At 46.0% G+C, this 24,463-nt stretch overlaps 1 protein-coding gene and 1 pseudogene across 2 annotated transcripts in view; both read left to right on the plus strand.

Annotated features, from left to right (window-relative positions):
* The first annotated feature begins 4,989 nt into the window (after nucleotides 1–4,989).
* PPP6C (protein phosphatase 6 catalytic subunit) overlaps nucleotides 4,990–24,463 on the plus strand; it is a 47,783-nt gene continuing 28,309 nt past the window's right edge. For both annotated transcript variants that reach the window (XM_015116842.3, XM_077968007.1), the window contains exon 1: nucleotides 4,990–5,149. In XM_015116842.3, the coding sequence (XP_014972328.3) occupies nucleotides 5,075–5,149 (75 nt within the window). In that variant the 5' untranslated portion in view covers nucleotides 4,990–5,074. The remainder of the gene's footprint in view (nucleotides 5,150–24,463) is intronic.
* On the plus strand, nucleotides 22,763–23,260 carry LOC114672871 (NADH dehydrogenase [ubiquinone] 1 beta subcomplex subunit 3 pseudogene; annotated as a pseudogene).

Here is a 24,463-nt window from a genome sequence, read left to right on the forward strand (position 1 = left end):
AAACATCAGTTTCTTTTTTTTTTTTTTTTTTTTTTTGACAGAGTCTCGCTCTGTCACCAGGCTGGAGTGCAGTGGCGCGATCTTGGCTCACTGCAACCTCCGACTCCCTGGTTCAAGCAATTCTCCTGCCTCAGTCTCCTGAGTAGCTGGGATTACAGGCACACTAATTTTCATATTTTTAGTATCGATGGGGTTTCACCATGTTGACCAGGATGGTCTTGATCTCCTGAGCTCGTGATCCGCCTGCCTTGGCCTCCCAAAGTGTTGGGATTACAGGCGTGAGCCACTGTGCCTGGCCATAAACATCAGTCTCTAAAAAAGAAAAAAGAAAAATATCCAAACAACAACAGTATCTTCTTCCATTTGAATTTTTTCCTCCAGGAAACTCTGAGCAGATTATCTCTTTACTTCTTTTTCCTTTTTTCTTTTTTTTTGAGACAGTGGCACAACTTTGGCTCACCGCAACCTCCGCCTCCTGGGCTCAAGCAATCCTCCCGCCTTAGCCTCCCAAGTAACTGGGACTACAGGCACATGCCATCATGCCTGGCTGATTTTTATATTTTTTGTAGAGATGGAATTTTGCCATGTTTCCCAGGCTGGTCTCAAACTCCTGGGCCCAAGCAATCTGCCCACCTCAGCCTCCTAAAGTGCTGGGATTACAGGCATAAGTCACGGCACCTGTTCTGCCTTTTTTTCCTCCCCTCCCCTCCCCTTCCTCTCTTTCTTTCTTTCTTTCTTTTTGATGGAGTCTCACTTCATCGACTAGTCTGGAGTAGAGTGGCACGATTTTGGCTCACTGCAACCTCTGCCTCCCGGATTCAAGTGATTCTCCTGCCTCAGCCTTCCCAGTAGGTGGGATTACAAGCATGCACCACCACACCCGGCTAATTTTTGTATTTTTAGTAGAGATGGGTTTTCACCATGTTGACCAGGCTGGTCTTGAACTCCTGACTTCAAGTGATCTGCCCGCCTCGGCCTCCCAAAGTGCTAGGATTACAGGCATGAGCCACCACGCCCAGCCTCCTACATTTTTTTTCTAAAGTCTTACATGTTACTTCTTCAGAAATGCCTTTCCTGCCCACATAATACTCAGAGTTAACACTCATATTGCACTCACTCTGTGCCAGACAATGTTGTTTTGTTTTGAGACAGGGTCTCACTGTCACCCTGCTGTTGTACAGTGACACAATCATAGCTCACTGTAGCCTTGGCCTCCTGGGCTCAAGCGATCCTCCCACATCAGCCTTTAGAGTAGCTGGGTCTACAGGTGTGTGCCAGCACCAAACCTGGCTAATTTTAATTTTTTTTTTTTTTGTAGAGATGAGATCTCACTATGTTGCCCAGACTGGTCTTGAACTCCTTGGCTCAAGTGATCCTCCTACCTTGGCCTCTCAAAGTGTTGGAATGACAAGTGTGAGCCACTGTGCCTGGCCTAGACATTGTTTTAAGCCATTTTCTTTCTTTTTTTTTTTTTTTTTTTTGTGAGATGGAGTCTCCCTCTGTTGCCCAGGCTGGGGTGCAGTGGTGCAGTGGCTGGATCTCAGCTCACTGCAAGCTCTGCCTCCCGGGTTTATGCCATTCTCCTGCCTCAGCCTCCCGAATAGCTGGGACTACAGGCGCCCGCCACCTCGCCTGGCTAGTTTTTTGTATTTTTTTAGTAGAGACGGGGTTTCATTGTGTTCACCAGGATGGTCTCTATCTCCTGACCTCGTGATCCGCCCATCTCAGCCTCCCAAAGTGCTGGGATTACAGGCTTGAGCCACCGCGCCCGGCCTTGCCATTTTCATATATCAACTCTGTTAAACCTTTGTACAAGCCTATGAGTATTCTTAGAATCTCAAGAGGAGGTAAGCATTATTATTATCATCTCCATATTGGAGCTGAGAAAACTGGAGTACAGAAAGGATAAATAACTTCCCCAAAATCACACAATAAGTGATAGAGCCTGTATTTGAACTCTGCCCACATGGTGCTAGAATCTACATCCTGTACTTTACCTCCACTGTGTTGTCAATCTAAAGTAGGCCGCTTTATTTATTTATTTATTTTTTGAGACAGAGTCTCACTCTGTTACCCAGGTTGGAGTGCAGTGGCACTATCTTGGCTCACTGCAGCCTCCACCTCTTGGGTTCAGGCAATTCTCACACCTCAGCCTCCCAAGTAGCTGGGACTACAGGTGCGCACCACCACCCCCAGCTAATTTTTTTTTGCATTTTTAGCAGAGACGGGGTTTCACCATGTTGACCAGGATAGTATCGATCTCCTGATCTCCCAAAATTGCTGGGATTACAGGCATGAGCCACCGCGCCCAGCCAAAGGTAGACCTCTTCTACTCCATTTTTCTTGCTTATAGTACCTCCTATTTTCCCTTTTGAGCACTAATCACAATTTGCAATTAAATATTTGCTCATCATCAGGCATGGTGGCTTACACCTATAATCCTAGCACTTTGGGAGGCCAAGGCAGAAGAACACCTTGAGGCCAGGAGTTTAAAACCAGCCTCAGCAACATAGTAAGATCTCACCTCAACAAGTTTTTTTTTTTTTTTTCTTCTTCTTCTTCTTTTTTTTTTTTTTTTTCTGTTGGCCAGGCTGGAGTGCAGTGGCACGATCTCAGCTCACTGTAACCCCCACCACCTCCTGGGTTCAAGCGATTTTCATGCCTCAGACTCCCAAGTAGCTGGGATTACAGGCATGCACCACCATGCACAGCTAATTTTTGTATTTTTAGTAGAGATCAGGTTTCACCATGTTGGCCAGGTTGGTCTTGAATTCCTGGCCTCAAGCGATCTGCCCACCGGGTGAGCCACTGCACCCGGCCTCGACAACAACAAAAAAACTTAAATTACCCTATGCATTTCTTCATTTGTATCCTTTGTAATATCCTTTATATTAATAATAAAACAGTAAATGTAAATAAATAAATACTGTTTGTCTCTTCCCAGCAGATTGTAAGCCTAATTAGGGCGGGGATCATATCTGTTTTATTCACATCGTAAGCACTGTGTAACCTCTTTTTTCTTTTTTTCTTTGGGATGGCGTCTCACTCTGTGGCCCAGGCTGGAGTGCAGTGGCGCCATCTCAGCTCACTGCAACTTCCGCCTCAAGCAATTCAAGTGATTCTCCTACCTCAGCCTCCCGAGTATTTTGTATTTTTAGTAGAGATGGGGTTTCACCATGTTGGTCAGGCGGTCTTGAACTCCTGACCTCAGGTGATCTGCCTGCTTTGGCCTCCCAAAGTGCTGAGATTACAGGCATTAGCCACTGCGGCCTGGCCAATAGGCACTATATAACTATTAGTTGAATGAATGAAGAAATGAATACTTGTGGGCATCATTCATTTTGTAACAAACTTTAAAAATTTAATTTTACTTTGAAACAATTTCATACTTTCAGAACAGTTACAAGGATAATACAAAGAAGTTCACACAGATATCTCATTAAGGGTTAGCCATTTGTTCACAAAATACACTTTAGAGAGCAAGAGGATTCATTCCAGGAACTCTTGAGCAACAAATATTTATTGAGCGCCTGCTACTATTGGATTACATAACAGTCTCCTAACTGGTCTCTTAGCTACAGCCATTGTACCCCCACCCCTAGTCCCATACAGCAGCTTCCTTTTACTGATTTATTTATTTATTATTTATTTATTTATTTATTTATTGGGACAGAGTCTCGCTCTGTCGCCCAGGCTGGAGTGCAGTGGCGGGATCTCAGCTCCCTGCAAGCTCCGCCTCCGGGTTCACACCATTCTCCTGCCTCAGCCTCCCGAATATCTGGGACTACAGGCGCCCGCCACCACGCCCCGCTTATTTCTTTTTGTATTTTTAGTAGAGACGGGGTTTCACCTTGTTAGCTAGGATGGTCTCGATCTCCTGACCTCGGGATCTGCACGCCTCGGCCTCCCAAAGTGCTGGGATTACAGGCGTGAGCCACAGGGCCCGGCCACCTTTTACTAATTTATTTTTGAGGAGGATCTCGCTCTGTCGCCCAAGCTGGAGTGCAGTGCCGCGATCTCGGTTCACTGCAACCTCCGCCTCCCGGCTCAAGCGATTCTCCTTCCTCAGCCTCCAGAGTAGCTGGGACCACAAGCACGCACTACCGCACCCGGCTAATTTTGGTATTTTTTGTAGCTACGGATAGGATAGAGATCTTTGTCTATTTTGTTCATGAAGTGTTGCAAGCTCCTGCAGCTGTACCTGGCACATCTTTGTTGCTCAATAAAGAGTGCTTGAATAAACGAATGCTGAAGGTACGCTAGTACCAGGTACTGTTCTCAGTGCTGGAGTTACAGCAAAAAACTCCATGTCCTTGTGGGATTCTCATTGGAAGTACGCTTAAGCTTAAGCCATTTTTCCAATCTTGGTCCCGCCATTTTGTTCCCTGTGAGATTTGGGGTAAACTACTTAAAGCCTCCAAGCCTCACTTTCCTATCAATCGTTACGAAGATTAAATGGAAAAACAGCATTTGTATCGCATTTAGCATAAGAAAACCTTTAATATTTGTTTCCCTTCCTTTCAGATTGGAAGACTGGAGCCTGACATCTCTGCCACAGGCTTAGGCGAGGTTTTCACAGGGACTTGGAAAGGTGCAAACGGCCAGGCTTACCCAACTGTTAAGATATTCTGGTGAAAGAGTGCTTAAAAGGGTTGGAAAAAGAAACCAGTGGGTGGCTAGGACCACCTACTCCGCCGTTTTGCCTCGGAAAAGCCTGGCCGGCTGCCGGCAGGTGGAAGTCTGGAGAAATGGGAGGAAAAGAGGGGAGGTGGCTGTCCACAACTGAAAACTACACATCCCAGCACGCCCCGCGGCAGACGACTACGGGTCCCAGCAGGTTCGCGGGGTGGATCGAAGAGGGGTCTCTTGGGCCCTGTAGCCGGGGTTCTGCCAGAGGGGGCGCCGGGCGTACGGAGGTAGCGGGGAGAAGCGGGTCGAGCTTTAACGGCGCTGCGCAGACGCCACTCACGGGCCGGACGTGACGCAGGGAAAGTTCCGGCTTCGGCCTCCGCCGCTGCCGCCGCCGCTACTACCGCCGTCGCCGCTGCTGTTGCCGCTGCTTGTTATTCCTAAAATGGCGCCGCTAGACCTGGACAAGTATGTGGAGATAGCGCGGCTGTGCAAGTACCTGCCAGAGAACGACCTGAAGGTGAGCCCTGCCGGGGCGGGAGCCCTGTTTGCGGGCTCTCCCCTTCCGGCTGTGGGGCGCCCGGCGGCCAGCCCTTCCTTTCTCCGGGACCCCCGCTGGGTATCCCGTCCCGTCGCGGTGGAGGGCCTGCCCCAATGCCAAGCGACCCGGTCCGACCCGGCGTCACGCCGAGGGTCGGGGGAGCCGAGTCCCCCGAATGCTGTCCCAGTTGCCTCAGTGGAGATCCCGAGGGATGTCGCGGCCTCTGCCCCAGGGTCGCCCCTTCTGGCCTTCGGGCTGCCCCAGGACCCGCAGCTGTAACAGCTTTGCTTAGAAGACTCGGCTCACCACCCCATCCCCGGGTCTCCCGCAGTCGGAGCCGAGCCCCCGCGGCAGTGCCCTCGGGATGGGGTCGCCACCACTGGAAGTGACAGGAGCGCGGAGTGGCCGGCGTCTGACAGGAGATGCCACCGGCTCCCGGAATGCGGCTCCAATGTGTTTAGGTCTCTGAGGAAGGGGCAGGCGGTGGGCCCGAGTGGTTTGGTACTGACGGGAACGAACGTCAGCTCTTTCTTTGCCACTCCTCCAAATTGCTTTTTAGGATCGTCGGTTTTCTTTTGCTAATTCAGAGGTGAATCCCGTTTTTGAGTATGTTGTTGAGGTTACTGAAGTGGATAAAGTAGTTGGTTCTCAATAAATACAAATACTTTTTCCTTAACCGCTTCTGAACTCAACATTTCATTTTCTTGATTTTCTAAAGGAGGTGAATTCTTTGTTACTCCTGAGTCCAAGTAAAAGTTAATGTATGTATGGGTAAGGAATGGCTTTGGTATACTGCTTTTCTTTTTTAAAAACTTTTTAATTATTATTATTTTTTTAATTAAGATAGAGTCTCACTCTGTCCCCCAAACTCGAGTGCAGTGGTGCGATCTTGCTCACTGCAACCTCTGCCTCCCGGGTTCAGGCGATTGTCTTGCCTCAGCCTCCCGACTAGGTGGGATTACAGGCGCCCACCACGACTCCCGGCTGTTTTGTATTTTTAGTAGAGACAGGGTTTCGCCATGTTGGCCAGGCTGGTCTTGAACTCCTGACCTCAAGTGATCTGCCCGCCTCGGCCTCCCAAAGTGCTTGTATTACAGGCCTGAGCCACCGCGCCCCGCCTAGGGTATACTGCTTTTTTGAAAAGTGTTTCTATGCATTTGCTGAAATCAGAACTTAGGTTTCTAGCAGTGCTTATCAGCTCGTGCTAGTATTTATCCGACTCAGTGTATTCTTTTTTTGGAGACAGAGTCTCCCTCTGTCGTCCAGGCTGGAGTGCGGTGGCGCGATCTCCGCTCACTGCAAGCTCCTCCTGCTGGGTTCATGCCATTCTCCTGCCTCAGTCTCCCGAGTCTCTGGGACTACAGGCGCCCGCCATCACGCCTGGCTGATTTTCTTGTATTGTTAGTAGAGACGGGGTTTCACCGTGTTAGCCAAGATGGTCTCGATCTCCTGACCTCGTGATCCGCCCACCTCGGCCTCCCAAAGTGCTGGGATCACAGGCGTGAGCCACCGCGCCCGACACCGGCTCAGTGTATTCTTAAAGAAATATATTACTGTGGGTTTTGTTTTATTCTTTGTACAGTAAGTTGATACTTAACATCAGTCAACAAGTATGCATAATATTTGAGGCCACACATGGTGTTATGAATGTGACTGAATTGTACTTACCTGTTAATTTTGTGTGGCATATGACAGGGGAGTCATTCCTCTGCATTCTCCCATTTTTAATAGAATAATTTAAAATAAGGACAGCCTTCGTTAGTAGTAATGTAGCATTCGTGCTCATCTGAGTCCTTCAGACACTCCTTTTGTGACTTCTTTCTGCTATGTGTTTTTTTTTTAAGGGAATAAGAATACAACTAGCACTGGGATCCAATTCATGGAAAACTAACCAGACCTCTTAGTAGCATTATTAATCCCGTAGGTGAGGTTGACTATTGCATGTCAGTGAATTGACATGGAATTTTTTCTTTTTATTTATCATGCGTAAAGCTTTTTTGAACTTTGTGTTTATGATGAATAAAATGTTGCTTTCTATGAAAATGTGTCTAGGGCGCGGTGGCGTAATCCCAGCACTTTGGGAGGCTGAGGCAGGTGGATCACTTGAGGTCAGGAGCTCGAGACCAACCTGGCCAACATGGTGAAACCCCGTCTCTACTAAAAACACAAAAATAAGCTGGGGGTGGTGGCAGGTGCCTGTAATCCCAGCTACTTGGGAGCGGAGGCAGGAGAATTGCTTGAACCAGGGAGGCGGAGGTTGCAGTGAGCCAAGATTGCGCCACTGCACTCCAGCCTGGGTGTCAGAGGGAGACTCTGTGTCAAAAAAAAGGTAATCTGTTGGACTTCTTTGTACTTCTTAGTTTGATAAACATTAGATTTCCTTCTTAAGGAAGTATAGTTTTTAGACCATTTTATTTCCTGCATTGTACTTGACTTGTATTTGTTTGTTTTTTTTCTTAAAATAAAAATATTTTTATCTTTTTTTTTTTTTGAGCAGGGAGACGGTCTCACTCTCACCCATGCTGTAGTGTGGTAGCACAATCATGGCCTACTGCAGCCTCGACCTCCTGGGCTCAGGCAGTCTTCCCACCTTAGCCTCCTGAGTAGCTGGGACCACAGTCACATGTCCCCATGCCCAGCTAATTTTTATTTATTTTTTTGGTAGAGACAGGGTCTTGCTATGTTACCCAGGCCAGTCTTGAACTCCTGGGCTCAAGTGATCCTCCCACCTCAGCTTCCCAAAATGCTGGGATAACAGGCATGAGCCACTGTACTCAGCTTGTATCTGTTTCTTAATAAACTTAAAAATATGTATTTTGGGCATCCAAGACAAAATAATTCTGAATTTTTCTTTATAAGTTGAGACTTTTTTTCTGTCTTGGAAATGTTTTTATCAGATTAATTTGTTGTGTTGCTCATCTGTGGTGTATTTAAAGAAGCTTAATTTTGTTTCTGTTTCTTGGCATGGAGTGCAACCTAAAATTAGGACAAGAAAGTATGCCAGGAGTACTTTTTCTGAGGCTGTAAAGGCAAAATAAAAGATGCTATTAAGAAAAGAAATTATTGAGGCCACTTAATGAACATGATGGAAAAGATTTGTTCTGGTAGAAAAGAAGACAGAAATTTACCTGTATTTTAAATTGATTAGAAGATGGAGATACTAGATCAAATACTAAATGCACAGGATGTTCCAGATGTAATCACAATTTCTGTTTCGCTAAGTTGGAAATGGTCATATCACTAGTACTGGATCAAATCTACATAACTGTTTTTGTTTGTTTGTTTGTTTGTTTGTTTGAGACAGAGTTTCTCTCTTGTTGCCCAGGCTGGAGTGCAATGGCGCGATCTTGGCTCACTGCAACCTCTGCCTCCTGGGTTCAAGGGATTCTTCTGCCTCAGCCTGAGTATCTGGGATTACAGGCATGCGCCACCACGCCCAGTTAATTTCGTATTTTTAGTAGAGAGAAGGTTTCTCCATGTTGGTCAGGCTGGTCTCGAACTCTCAACCTCAGATGATGTGCCCACCTCGGCCTGCCGAAGTGCTGGAATTATAGGTGTGAGCCGCCACGCCTGACCTGTTTTTTTTTTTGTTTGTTTTTTTTTGTTTTTGTTTTTTTTTTGAGACGGAGTCTCGCTCTGTCGCCCAGGCTGGAGTGCAGTGGCCGGATCTCAGCTCACTGCAAGCTCCGCCTCCCGGGTTTACGCCATTCTCCTGCCTCAGGCTCCTGAGTAGCTGGGACTACTGGCGCCCGCTACCTTGCCGGGCTAGTTTTTTGTATTTTTTAGTAGAGACAAGGTTTCACCGTTTTAGCTGGGATGGTCTCGATCTCCTGACTTCGTGATCCGCCTGTCTCAGCCTCCAGAAGTGCTGGGATTACAGGCTTGAGCCACCACGCCTGGCCAACCTATTTGTTTTTTTTGAGATGGAGTCTTGCTGTAGCCCAGGCTGGAGTGCAGGTGCACGTTCTCAGCTCACTGCAACCTCCGCCTCCCGGATTCAAGCGATTCTCCTGCCTCAGCATCCTGAGTAGCTGGGATTACAGGCACCCACCTCCACCCCTGGCTAATTTTTGTATTTTTAGTAGAGATGGGGTTTCACCATGTTGGCCAGGCTGGTCTCGAACACCTGACCTCAGGTGATCCACCCTTCTCAGCCTCCCAAAGTGCTGGGATTACAGGTGTGAGCCACCGTGCCCAGCCAACATAATGGTTTTGAAGGAGTAAGAATGACATACGTGGGCCAGGAGGCTGAGGCAGGAGAATTGCTTAACCCCGGGAGAGGGAGGTTGCAGTGAGCTGAGATCGTGCCACTGCCCTCCAGCCTGGCCAACAGAGCGAGACCCTGTCTCACAAAAAGAAAAAAAAAAAGACATGTGAGAGTGAATGGACCACAGTGTAACCTTTCTTATAAAGAGTTCATGTGATTTTATCCACAAGAAATTTCAGAGAGATTAACAAAAGGTACAGATTCCATACCTGACCAAGTGGAAGAATTAATGATAAAGGCAGGTTTACTGAATACTTATATTGAAGTATTAATATTTTTGGGGAGCAGGGGTTCTATAACTTGGAGGTTGTCTAATCTCTTGTACAGTTCTTAAGGGTGACATGTTTACCTGAGGTTTTTTTATTTTTATTTTATTTTGAGACTGAGTTTAGCTCTGTTGCCCAGGCTGGAGTACAGTGGTGCCATCTCAGCTCACTGCAGTCTCCACCTCCTGGGTTCAAGCAGTTCTGCCTCAGCCTCCCAAGTAGCTGGAATTACAGGCACGTGCCACCGCGCCCAGCTAATTTTTGTATTTGTAGTAGAGATGGGGTTTCACCATGTTGGCTAGGCTGGTCTTTAACTCTTGACCTCAAATAATCCGCCCGACTCGGCCTCTCAAGGTGCTGGGATTGCAGGCACGGTGGTGCCTGGCTGAGTTATTTGGTTTTGCAGTGAATTTTTCTTCAGGTACACTGAGGACAGCTGAACGCAACAGTTAGGGATGCACCTGGCTTTGTATGGGGCTGGAAGAGTGTTTTCTATGTTTGCAAGATCCTTTCTTATACCTTGTTTGTCCTTATGGCCACATTTCATTTGTCTTTCGGCCACAGAATTACAGTCTCCTTTGTCTTATGAGAAGAGTCTTATAACAATGTTCTCCAGTAGAAATATTATGCTCACAAATGTAAGCTTCAAATTTTCTAGTGGCAGTTAATTATTTTTTTGAGATAGCATCTCAGTTTGTTTCCCATGGTGGAGTGCACTGGTGCAGACATGAGTCACTGCAGCCTCAAACTCCTGGGCCTCTGTAATCCTCCTGCCTCAGCCCCCTGAGTAGCTTAGGACTTCAGGTATGTACTACCATGCCTGGCTAACTTTTTGAATTTTTTTGTAGAGATGGAGTCATTCTTTGTTACCCAGGCTGGCCTCGAGCTCCTGGCCTAAAGCAGTCCTACCACCTAGGCCTCCCAAAGTGCTGGGATTATACATGTGAGCCACCATGACTGGGCCACATTTTTAAAAAGTATAAAAACAGGCCAGGTGTGCTGTCTCATGCCTGTAATCCCAACACTTTGGTAGGCTGAGGCGAGTGGATCACGAGGTCAGGAGTTCGAGACCAGCCTGGCCAACATGGCGAAACCCCATCTCTACTAAAAATACAAAAATTAGCCAGGTGTGGTGGTGGGTGCCTATAATCCCAGCTACTCAGGAGGCTGAGGCCGGAGAATCGCTTGAACCCGGGAGGCAGAGGTTGCAATGAGCAGAGATTGTGCCATTGCACTCCGGCCTGGGTGACAAGAGTGAAACTCCATCTCAAAAAAAGAACAAGTAGGCAGGCATGGTGGCTCACGCCTCTAGTTCCAGCACTTTGGGAAGCCAAGGTGGGCAGATCACTTTTGGTCAGGAGTTCAAGACCAGCCTGGCCAAAACATGGTGAAATCTATCTCTACTAAAAAAAAAATACAAAAATTAGCCAGGCATGGTAGTGCATACATGTAATCCCAGCTACTTGGGAAGCTGAGGCAGGAGAATTACTTGAATCCGGGAGGCCGGGGTTGCAGTGAGCCAAGATCATGCCATTGCACTCCAGCCTGGGCAATAAGAGCAAGACTCTTGTCTAAAGAAAAAAAGTATAAAAATAGATAAATTTTTTTTAGTAATATTTTAACCGAATTTCAAGATGTAATCAATATAAAGTTATTAATGTAACATTTTGCCTTTTTTGGGTACTAATTCTAGGACATGTGTCTATTTTACACCTAGAGTACATCCCAATTTGGACCAGCTACATTTCAGGTACTCATTAGCCCTGTGTGGCGGTAGCTGTTAGATGGGACAGTGTAAATTGTTGACTGCTTCCTAGTCTTTTTCTTAGAATTTCAGAGCTGAAGGAGAATCAAAATTCATTTAGTACTGTACTCTTCTCACTTTATATAGAGAGAAACTGAGCTTTCTAGTCTATGATTTGCCTGAGGATGTACAGCTAATCAGTGACATCCAGAACTTGATTTGAAAGCCTCTGTGTTCAGAGCTCTTTCTGATACAATTTATGATTTTTTAGGATGGCTAATAGCATGCTTTTCTAGGTACATCTTCCACTACATCACCTTTTTTTTTTTTTTTTTTTTTTTTTGAGATGGAGTCTCACTCTGTCACCAAGGCTATAGTGCAGTGGCGTGATAATTGGCTCGCTGCAACCTCTGCCTCCCGGGTTTAAGCAGTTCTTCTGCCTCAGCCTCCTGAGTAGTGGATTACAGGCATGCCACACCATGCCTGGCTAATTTTTGTATGTTTAGTGGAGACCGGGTTTCACCATGTTGGTCAGGTTAGTCTCAAACTCCTGACCTCGTGATCCGCCTGTCTTGGCCTCCCAAAGTTCTGGGACTACTGGCGTGAGCCACTGGCGCCCGGCCCACCATTTTTGTTTTTTTTTTTTTAACTGTACTTTCTGTTTTAAGCACACTGGACTGCCGTCTTCTGATAACATGCCCCATACTTCCCTGTTTCTTTGCTTCTGCTCAGTCTACTTTCACCTGTTTATTAAAATAATTATACAGTACACATATGAAATTGTTTAATACTCATAATGTTGTGAATTGAGTACTGATATTTGCTCTGTTTTACAGACAGGTAACCAAAATTCAGACAGATTTAGTAACTTTCCAAAGTCGTACAGCTAGTAAGTAAGTGAATGGGTGGGTTTCAAACCTAGGCAGTCTGGCTTCAGGGTTCACATTTACAACTATCATTTAAGCTTCTTCTATAGAACACCTTGTATGCCCTCTATTTACCTCCCTTCTGAGCTCTAGCTCAGATGGCACTTCCTCTATGCAGGACTCCTAGGTTCCACAGTCAGAATTTATTAACAATGATTAGAATTTACATAGCCACTTATAGTTTTGAGAGACCCTTCATGTTGGTTCTGTGATTTACACAGTCCTTGTGATAGGCAGAACAGATATCATCAGGGTCAGGACTTGGTGAGTTTCAAGTGATTTTTGCCATAGTGACTCAACAGAGTACACATCTGAGTTTGTTTGCTATTTTAAAATCCCTGTTGTTCTCTTTCCACACTGACATTGCTTTAGCATTTTATTGCCCCATTTTACCACTTAGAGCGTTCTGTCTTGTGTGATAGCAAATATGTCTATCTCCATTATTAAACTGGAAAATTCTTTTTTTTTTTTTTTATGAGACGGAGTCCCGCTCTGTTGCCCAGGCTGGAGTGCAGTGGCCGGATCTCAGCTCACTGCAAGCTCCGCCTCCCGGGTTTACGCCATTCTCCTGCCTCAGTCTCCTGAGTAGCTGGGACTACAGGTGCCCGCCCCCTCGCCCGGCTAGTTTTTTGTGTTTTTTTAGTAGAGACGGGGTTTCACAGTGTTAGCCAGGATGGTCTCGATCTCCTGACCTCGTGATCCGCCCGTCTTGGCCTCCCAAAGTGCTGGGATTACAGGCTTGAGCCACTGCGCCCGGCCTTTTTTTTTTTTTTTTTTGAGGCGGAGTCTGGCTCTCTTGCCCAGGCTGGAGTGCAGTGGCCGGATCTTAGCTCACTGCAAGCTCCGCCTCCTGGGTTCACGCCATTCTCCTGCCTCAGCCTCCCGAGTAGCTGGGACTACAGGCGCCCGCCACCTAGCCCGGCTAGTTTTTTGTATTTTTTAGTAGAGACGGGGTTTCACTGTGTTAGCCAGGATGGTCTCGATCTCCTGACCTTGTGATCCGCCCGTCTCGACCTCCCAAAGTGCTGGGATTACAGGCTTGAGCCACCGCGCCCGGCCTAAACTGGAAAATTCTTGAAGGCCAGATTCATTCCTTGTTTTTGTCTGTTTTTGGTTTTGAGATGGAGTCTCACTGTTCAGGCTGGAGTGCAATGGTGTAGATCTCAGCTTGCTGCAACCTGTGCCCCACTCCAGATTCAAGCCATTCTCCCACCTCAGCCTCCCAAATAGCTGGGATTACAAGTGCACACTACCACACCCAGCTAATTTTTGTGTGTATATATATATATATATGTATTTTTGGTAGAGATGGGGTTTCACCGTGCTGGCCAGGCTGGTCTCGAGCTTCTGACCTCAAGTGATCCACCCACCTCGGCCTCCCAAAGTGTTGGGATTACAGATGTGAGCCACTGTGCTTGGCCATTCCTTGTGTTTTCCACAATTTTAGAACACTGCCCTGTATGTGATAATGAGTAAAGGTTTATTGACTCAAACTGTATTCTGCTTTATGACAAATACTTGTTTCTTCTTTTTTTTTTTTTTTTTTTTTTGAGATAGAGTCTCAGTCTGTTTCTCAGGGTGGAGTGCAGTGGTGTAATCATAGCTTGCTGCAACCTCAAATTCCTGGGCTCAATTGGTCCTTCTGCCTCAGCCTCAAAAGTAACTGGGAGTACAGTTGTGCAGTAGTGTGCCCAGCTAATTAAAAACATTTTTTTGGTTTTTTTTTTGAGATGGGGTCTCACTCTGTCACCAGGCTGGAGTGCAATGGTGCGATCTCAGCTCACTGCAACCTCCGTCTCCTGGGTTCAAACGATTCTCCTGCCTCAGCCTGCCAAGTAGCTAGGACTGCAGGCACATGCCACTATGCCTGGCTAATTTTTTAGTATTTTTGATAGAGACAGGGTTTCACCGTGTTAGCTAGGATGGTCTTGATCTCCTGACCTCGTGATCTACCCGCCTTGGGCCTCCCAAAGTGCTGGGATTATAGGCGTGAGCCACTGCGCCCAGCAAAAAAAAAAAAAAAAAAAATTAAGGGATAGCATCTTGCTATGCTGTCCAGGCTGGTCCCAAATGCTTCAAGTGATTCTCCTGCCTTGGCCTCCCAAAATGCTGAGGTTATAAGTGTGAGCCACTGTGCCCAGACAACAAACACTTCTTTAAATGGTTCCTTGTGTTAAGTACTGTTCCCCGTGGGTGCCAGGGGCAGAATCAGATACTTCTGTCTGTCTGTGAGGGACTTTCAGTATAGTAAGGGAGGTAAAGAGGTAAACAAAGGCTGTAATAGAGGCTGCTCAGGGCTTTGGCAAGCATAGAAGAAGCAGTATGTAACTTTGGAGCCAGAGATGGTTTCATGAAGGAGCAGTTAGGAGAGGCAGAGTTTAGATAGACAAAATGAGAAGGAAAGAACATGCAAACAGAATAAATTCCATGTGCAATAGTAGAGTGTAATTTGCAAGAACGTGGCTGGTTCGGGCAACTTGAAGTGGTTTGGTGTGGCTGGAGGTGGTACTGGAAAGAAAGATGCCAAATCATAGGAGTAGGCTGTTAAACTTAGATTGTTATCTTTTAGGTGGTACATGAACACTTTGAAATGTTTTTATATTTTAGAGAAAAATCATACTGTGATTCGTGATAACTGTTTAAAATGTAGCTAACTAAAAAGAAAAGTAGATTCAAAGAAAATTGTTAAAGGGATACACTGTTGTATGTGTTAGGAATATGACAAAATCATGAAAATGGTATTTGGTGTTTGGGAAACATTGTCATAAACGGAAGAATACACTTGAGGAGTTTTAAGAAGGAGAATGACAGTAGGCTTTTTTTTTTTTTTTTTTTTTGAGATGGAGTCTCGCTCTGTCGCCCAGGCTGGAGTGCAGTGGCCAGATCTCCGCTCACTGCAAGCTCCGCCTCCCGGGTTCGAGCAATTCTCCTGCCTCAGCCTCCCGAGCAGCTGGGACTACAGGCGCCCGCCACCTCGCCCGGCTTATTTTTTTGTATTTTTAGTAGAGACGGGGTTTCACCGTGTTAGCCAGGATGGTCTCGATCTCCTGACCTCGTGATCCGCCCATCTCGGCCTCCCAAAGTGCTGGGATTACAGGCTTGAGCCACCGCGCCTGGCTGACAGTAGGCTTTTGAAATGTTTATTCTGGCAGCATTGTGGACCATGGATTTGAATGGGCCAAAAATATCACAGAAGCAGTAGGCCCAGTGATATGAGAGTCTGAGATAAGGCAATGATAAGTGATTGTTATGTTGGAAAGGAAATGAAGAAGGTATAGTGGCACCTGTTAACAGATTTGGTCTAGGTTATGACAAAGAGAGTTTCGTCTAATTTCTTAGTTTCTGGCCAGGATTACTTAGTACTATAACTAGATTAAGGAATACAGCCAGTTTGGTTTGGGCCATACTGAGTTTGAGATGCTGCCAAGCTAAGACATTGAGATAGAGGTGTCCAGAATACTCTTGGATACTTATGTCACTTAGATAACAACTACTTACTGATTGCCAAATGTGCTCTAAACACTGTTCTATTAATATTAAACTCAGGAGAAAGATCTAGACCAGTCGTTCTCAACTGGGGGCAATTTTGCCCCCCAAGGGATTTTTGGCAGTGTCTGGAGACATTTTTGATTGTCACAGCTGGGGCAAGGGAGGGATGGGAAGTTACTATGGATATCTAGTAGGTGTAGATGTCAGAGATATTGCTAAACATCCACAAGACAGCAAGCAGCCCCCTACAATGAATGATTAGTAGTGCCATGGTTGAGGAACTCTGATCTGACCTGAGGATACAGACACTATCTTCTGGATCGTAAGCACATGAGTATCATTGTCATTCCAGATTCCTAACTTCTCATTCCCAGTGATCTGTGTTATAGTAGAGACTTTATATAAAGACTGTGTGAAATATAATGTTAGCTATTTAGTTAGTTACTTAGCTAGCTAGTTGAGATGAGGTTTTGCTATGTTGCCTAAGCTAGTCTTGAGCTCTGGGCCTCCAGCCATCTTCCTCCCTTGGCCTCCCAAAATGCTGATATTACAGGTGTGAGCCACCGCACCTGGCTGTGAGATCTTTGTTTTCAAAGCTAAGAGTATTTTATAAATAGCAGTATGTAAAATTAGATAAAGGAAGTAGTGTGTTTTAGATAACAAGATTAGCTAAACAAGTAATTTTAAAAATTTAGAACTCAGTGTTCGTGGAGACAAGAGGGAACTGGGAGACAGAACAGAGAATAGAATGGAACTGTGAACAAATATCTTGAAGAAAAGGTAGAGAAGAGAAATAGAGCTCTCCTAAGAATGATGGGTATGAACCCCTTCCTATTCAAGGATTAGAAAGTAGTTGAGCCGGGCGCGGTGGCTCACGCCTGTAATCCCAGCACTTTGGGCGGCCGAGGCAGGCGGATCACAAGGTCAGGAGATCGAGACCACGGTGAAACCCCGTCTCTACTAAAAATACAAAAAATTAGCCGGGCGCGGTTGTGGGCGCCTGTAGTCCCAGCTACTCGGGAGGCTGAGGCAGGAGAATGGCGTGAACCCGGGAGGCGGAGCTTGCAGTGAGCCGAGATCGCGCCACTGCACTCCAGCCTGGGCGACAGAGCGAGACTCCGTCTCAAAAAAAAAAAAAAAAAAAGAAAGTAGTTGAGCACCAAACATGAAAAAAAGCAGTGGTCATTAAAGAAATGCAAATCAAAACCACAATGAGATGCCATCTCACACCAGTTACAATGGCAATCATTAAAAAGTCAAGAAACAACAGATGCTGAAGACGATGTGGAGAAATAGGAACACTTTTACACTATTGGTGGGAGTGCAAATTAGTTCAACCATTGTGGAAGACAGTGTGGTGATACCTCAAGGATCTAGAACTAGAAATACCATTTGGCCCAGCAATCCCATTACTGGGTATATACCCAAAGGATTATAAATCGTTCTACTATAAAGACACGTGCACATGCATGTTTATTGCAGCACTATTCACAATAGCAAAGACTTGGAGTCAGCTCAAATGCCCATCAGTGATAGACTGGATAAAGAAAATGTGGCACTAATGTGGCACATATACACCATGGAATATTATACAGCCATGAAAAAGAATGTGTTAGGCTGGGCATGGTGGCTCACGCCTGTAATCCCAGCACTTTGGGAGGCCGAGGTGGGTGGATCACGAGGTCAGGAGATCGAGACCATCCTGGCTGACACTGTGAAACCCCGTCTCTACTAGAAATACAAAAAATTAGCCAGGTGTGGTGGTGGGCGCCTGTAGTCCCAGCTACTCGGGAGGCTGAGGCAGGAGAATGGCGTGAACCTGGAAGGTGGAGCTTGCAGTGAGTCGAGATTGCGCCGCTGCTCTCCATCCTGGGCGACAGAGCAAGACTCCGTCTCAAAAAAAAAAAAAAAAAAAAGAATGAGTTCATGTCCTTTGCAGGGACATGGATGAAGCTGACATTCTCAGCAAACTAACACAGGAACAGAAAACGAAACACCACATGTTCTCACTCATAAGCGGGAGTTGAACAATGAGAACATATGGGCAGAGGGGAAGGGAACATCACATGCTGGGGCCGGTCGGGGGCTGGGGGGTAAGGGGAGGGAGATTATTAGGAGAAATATCAATTGTAGATGACAGGTTGATGGGTGCAGGAAACCACCATGGCATGTGTATACCTAAGTAACAAACCTGCACGTTCTGCACATGTGTCCCAGAACTAAAGTATAATAAAAAATAAATAAATAGAAAACAGAATACAAAAAAAGAAAGAAAAAGTATTTGGGCACGATGAGGAGAAAGGGGTGTAGTTCACCCTAAATTTGGGATAAAGCTGTAAAGGGTCTGGGAGGAGAGGAGCGTGTGTCTTGACCATGGTGACAAGGCAGGGCTCTTTGAGGCCGTTGTTTGTGTAGTTGGTTGACTCACATAGCGTTTATAGTGAGATTTCATAGACTTCTTATCTTTGTGTGTGCATGATAGCGATTGGTAAGCTCCTGCCAAACTAGAGGTGAGGGGCAATAGCTTTGGCTTAGAGACTTAGCTCTCTAAATCCTCAGTTGGGGTCAGCAGAAGTGGCAGGCGTAGGGCGCAACTGTAATTTTACTCTAGTGAGTGTGCCTGGGCCCTGGTTGAAGGCTGCTGCTAGGCAGTTTACATGTGTTCTCCAGACACTCAGTTGTTCAGATTGACAGTTTCACAGTGATGTTCTTCAGTTTATAGTCCACTGTTTTTTTTTTTTTTTTTGAGGCGGAGTCTTCACTTTGTCGCCCAGGCTGGAGTGCAGTGGCACCATCTCGGCTCACTGTAAGCTCCGCCTCCCGGGTTCGCGCCATTCTCCTGCCTCAGCCTCCCGAGTAGCTGGGACTACAGGCGCCAGCAAACGCGCCCGGCTAATTTTTTGTATTTTAGTAGAGGGGGTTTCACCGTGTTAGCCAGGATGGTCTCGATCTCCTGACCTCGTGATCCGCCCGCCTCAGCCTCCCAAAGTGCAGGGATTACAGGCGTGAGCCACCGCGCCCGGCCTATAGTCCACTGTTATTTTCAGGCTGGCACATAGTGTTTGGGGTGGTAACCAGGGATGACTTCAAGTTTAGGAGGCCTTATGGACTAGGAGAACCAGTTACATGTCAGTGAAAATTCTGGCATACTGAAATATGGGAACCGGCCAGGCACAGTGACTCACACATGTAACCCCAGCACTTTGGGAGGCTAAGGCAGGTGGATCACCTGAGATCAGGAGTTTGAGACCAGCCTGGCCAACATAGCAAAATCCTGTCTTTACTAAAAATATAAAAATTAGCCAGGCATGGTGGTGTGTGCCTGTAATCCCAGCTACTAGGGGGGCTGAGGCAGGAGAATCGCTTGAACCTGGGAGGCGGAGGGTGTGGTGAGCCGAGATCACGCCATTGCACTCCAGCCTGGGCAACAAGAATGAAACTCTGTCTCAAAAAAAAAAAAAAAATTATATATAAAAAAAGAAAGAGAAAATAAAGATAGGAAACCAAAATGGAGCCAGCAGTAAAAGTAATAATAGTATGTAAAATAAAAGCTGTGATGGAGGCTGGGTGTCATGGCTCACGCCTGTAATCCCAGCACTTTGGGAGGCTGATGTGGGCAGATCACAAGGTCAAGAGATCGAGATCATCCTGGCCAACATGGTGAAACCCCATCTCTACCAAAAATACAGAAATTGGCTGGGCATGGTGGCGCCCACCTGTGGTCACAGCTACTTGAGAGGCTGAGGCAGGAGAATCGCTTGAACCTGGGAGGTGGAGGTTGGAGTAAACTGAGATTGTGCCACTACACTGCATCCTGGGCAACAGAGTAAGACTCCGTCTCAAAAAAAAAAAAAACAGATGACCTGAGATAAGGACTTTTTTTTTTTTTTTTTTTTTTTGTGAGACAGTGTTGCTCTGTTGCCCAGGGTGATCACAGCTCACTGTAGCCTCAGCCTCCTCGGCTCAGGCGATCCTCCTACCTCAGCCTCTTGAGTAGCTGGGATCATGAGCACACGCCACCATGCCCCGCTAATTTTTTTTTTTTTTTTTTTTTTTTTTTGAGACGGAGTCTGGCTCTGTTGCCCAGGCTGGAGTGCAGTGGCTGGATCTCAGCTCACTGCAAGCCCCGCCTCCCGGGTTCACGCCATTCTCCTGCCTCAGCCTCCCGAGTAGCTGGGAGTACAGGCGCCCGCCACCTCGCCCGGCTAATTTTTTTTTTGTATTTTAGTAGAGACGGGGTTTCACCGTGTTAGCCAGGATGGTCTCGATCTCCTGAACTCGTGATTCGCCCGTCTCGGCCTCCCAAAGTGCTGGGATTACAGGCTTGAGCCACCGCGCCCGGCCCATGCCCTGCTAATTTTTAAATTTTTTTGTAGAGTTGAGGTTTCACCATGTTTCCCAGGCTGGTCTCAACCTCCTGGGCTGAAGCAATCCCAAAGTGTTGGAATTACTGGTGTGAACCATTACACCCAGCCAGGCCTGTTCTTAAAAGAAGTGAAATCTGAAAGGGAGTGTAAATGGGTCTAGTGACTGACAACATGAAACATGGGCAGCTGACTTGGAAACAAAATAGAAAATTCTTCCTACTCTTGTACAGATTATAGCAAAGTGCTTCTCACTTCTGCAAGAACCTTGGTGGTAGTGGAATTCTTTTTTTTTTTTTCTTTCAGAGACAGAGTCTCGCCCTGTTGCCTAGGGTGGAGGGCAGTGGTGCGATCTCGGCTCACTACAACCTCCGCCTCCCAGGTTCAAGCGATTCTCCTGCCTCAGGCTCCCGAGTAGCTGGGACTACAGGCGTGTGCCACCATGCCTGGCTAATTTTTGTATTTTTAGTAGAGACGAGGTTTCACCATGTTGGTCAGGCTGGACTCAAACTCCTGACCTTGTGATCCGCCCGCCTCGGCCTCCCAAAGTGTTGGGATTACAGGTGGATTACAGGTGTGAGCCACTGTGTCCCACTCGTAGTGGAATTCTTTGAGAACGTTTGGTGAGGTTACATGAGAAAATATTGCAGATGTTAACTGAGTGAGGTGTTACACCCAAAGAAGGTAGGGAAGACCCTGTGATAGGTACTTAAAAGCATTATTGTATTGTTTTAATTTTAAAATTGTATAGTATTAGAAAAACAAATTTCAAAGTATTAATTGCTTTTAGCTAACCTAAAAAGAGCAGTGCTTTGGCTGGGCATGGTGGCTCACGCCTGTAATCCCAGCACTTTGGAAGGCCGAGGTGGGCGGATCATGAGATCAGGAGTTTGAGATCAGACTGGCCAACATGGTGAAACCTCACCTCTACTAAAAATACAAAAAATTAGGCAGGCGTGGTGATAGGCGCCTATAATCCTAGCTACTCGGGAGGCTGAGGCAGGAGAATTTGCTTGAACCTGGGAGGCGGAGGTTGCAGTGAGCTGAGATCACCCCACTGCACACTAGCCCAGGCGACAGTGCGAGACTCCATCTCAAAAAAAAAAAAAAAAAAAAACAAGCTTTTAATTTTGTCAAGATGAGGAGTAAGGAGGTAGTTATGAAAGGCTATAAAAAAATACAGGCCAGCCGGGCGCTGTGGCTCACACTTGTAATCCCAGCACTTTGGGAGGCTGAGGCAGGTGGATCACCTGAGGTCGGGAGTTAGAGACCAGTTCCTGTATTCCCAGCTACTTGGGAGGCTGAGGCAGGAGAATCGCTTGAATCTGGGAGGTGGAGGTTGCAGTGAGCCAAGATCACGCCATTGTACTCTAGCCTGAGTGACAAAGCAAAGGAAAGCTGGATGAAGAGAGAGATAGCCAAGTCCATGTCTAGGGAAAAGCGTTCTTGACTGAGTGAACAGAGAGTATAAAGCCTCAGAGGAGGGAGCATGCCTAGGTAGCCCCCGGACCTGGTGAGGCTGGTGCGTGGGGCAGCCTCCATGGAGAGGAGTTAAACTCGGTCTAATAAATAAATAAAAATAAAAAATAAAAAATTATATTCGTGATTCCCCACCCTCCAAACCAAACCTAAACAATCTGCTCTTGAAAGAAATAGTTGAAAAGCCAGACTTCATTAACATTAATAGTGGTGGCTCAAGCCTGTAATCCCAGCACTTTGGGAGGCCGAGACGTGCGTATCACGAGGTCAGGAGATCGAGACCATTCTGGCTAACCCGGTGAAACCCCGTCTCTACTAAAAAATACAAAACACTAGCCGGGCGAGGTGGCGGGCGCCTGTAGTCCCAGTTACTTGGGAGGCTGAGGCAGGAGAATGGCATAAACCCGGGAGGCGGAGCTTGCAGTGAGCTGAGATCCGGCCACTGCACTCCAGCCCGGGCGACAGAGTGACACTCCGTCTCAAAAAAAAAAAAAAAAAGCTTTTGCTTTGTGAAAGACCCTGTTAAGAGAATGAGACGATGATCCATGTTCTGGGAGAAAATATTTGAAAAAAAAAAAAAAAAAAGCTGATAAAGTATTGTTATCCAAAATATACATAGAACTCTTTTTTTTTTTTTTTTTTTTTGAGATGGAGTTTTGCTCTTGTTGCCCAGGCTGTAGTTCAGTGGCATGATCTCAGCTCACCTCAACCTCCGCTTCCCGGGTTCAAGCGATTCTCCTGCCTCAGCCTCCCGAGTAGCTGGGATTACAGGCATGCACCACCATGCCCAGCTAATTTTATATTTTGAGCAGAGACAGGATTTCTCTGTGTTGGTCAGGCTGGTCTTGAACTCCTGAACTCAGGTGATCCGACCTCCTCGGCCTCCCAAAGTGCTGGGATTACAGACGTGAGCCACCGTGTCCGGCCTACAGAGAACTCTTAAAACTCAATAAGAAACTGAACAATCTGATTAAAAAATGGACAAAAGGAAATTGCTGTCACATCATGCCAGTTTTTCAGAGTGGTTGTGCTAAATTTCATTCTCACCACCTAGGTGTGAAAGTGGAAGGCATATCACAGTATGTTTTCCTCAATTCTCACAATCTTGCAAGACGTGGCCCAGGGACATGGACATGAACATGGAGATCGTAAAATGGAACTTCCAGATTATAAACAATGGAAGATAGAAGAGACACCAGTAAAAACCGTCTAGAAGAAGCTGGCTGCAGGAGGGCTTTGGGATTTATTGGGCTGCAATGAAGCTTGGAGATATGTGGGTGGCTTTGCAGAAATGTTTCCTTTGTTGGTGCATTATTACAAAGATTGAAATGGGAATTTGCTGCATTTGTGGTAGCTGTAGGAGCTGAATATTACCTGGAGTCCCAGAATAAAGATAAGAAGCATCACTGAAGATAATACTGGGAAGTGTCATAGTGGTTTCTTAACTCTCTAAGATTTCCATGCTATAGCCTACTCACCTGGTTTGTGCCTTAAAGAATATTAGTAAGATATAATAAAATAAATACATATATGCCCCCAAAAATGAACAAAAGACACCTCATCAAGGAAGATATAGTGATGACAAATAAGCATATGAAAAGATGCTGTACCTCCTGTGTCATTAGGGAAATGCAAAGTGAAACAACTATGAGATAACCACTATATACGTATTAGAATGGCCAAAATCCAGAACACTAACAGTACCAAGTGCTGATGAAGATGTGGAGCAACAAGAACTCTCATTGCTGATGGGAATGCAAAATGGTACGGCCACTTTGGAAGATGGTTTGGCAGTTCCTTATAAGACTAAACAAACTCTTACCATATTATAATCCAGCAGTCCTGCTCCTTGATATTTACCCAAATGAGTTGTAAACTTAGGTTCTTACAAAAATGTGTACACAGATTTTTATAGCCACTTTATTCATTGCCAAAACTTGGAAGGAACCAAGATGTCCTTCACTAGGTGGATGGATAAACAAACTGTAATACACCCAGACAATGAAATATTATGCAGTGCTAAGAAGAAATGAGCTATCAAGCCATAAAAAGACATGGAAGAACCTTAAATACATATTACTAAATGAAAGAAACCAACCTGGAAAGGCTATGTATGTATGATTCCAACTATATGACATTTTGGGAAAGGCAAAACTATAGAGACAGTAAAAAGATCAGTGGTTTTCAGAGGTTGGAGGGAGGTGAGTTTGAATAGGTAAAACTATTCTATATGATACTATAACGGTAGGTACATGTCATACAATTGTCAAAACTTATAGAATGTACAAAAGGAGTAACCCTAATTTAAACAAACTATGGCTTTTGGATGATAATGATGTGTCAGTGTATGCTCATGATTTGTAACAAACGTACCACTTAGGTGTGAGATGTTGATGCGGGGAGGCTGTCTGGGGGAAGAGGCGGGGGTATATGGGAACTCTGTACTTTTTTTCTTTTCTTTTTTTTTTTTCCCTTTCTATGGAGAACGAGGTCTCTCTATATTGCCCAGGGAGGTCTTGAACTCCTGGGCTCGAGCGATCCTCCTGCCTCTGCCTCCCTAAGTGCTGGGATTACAGGCGTGAGCCACTGTGCCGAGCAAGGGAATGCTGTACTTTATGCTCAGTTTCGCTGTGAACCTAAAACTGCTGTAAAAAATAAAGTCTATTTACAGGGGTGTAAAAACACAATAAAAAATCTACTTTCCCTGGAGTTCTGTCTCAGTAATGATTATTTCCAGCCTTCTAATTGTTTAAGCCAG

This window comes from Macaca mulatta, chromosome 15, assembly GCF_049350105.2.
Source record: "Macaca mulatta isolate MMU2019108-1 chromosome 15, T2T-MMU8v2.0, whole genome shotgun sequence".
NCBI classification, from domain to species: Eukaryota; Metazoa; Chordata; class Mammalia; order Primates; family Cercopithecidae; genus Macaca; species Macaca mulatta.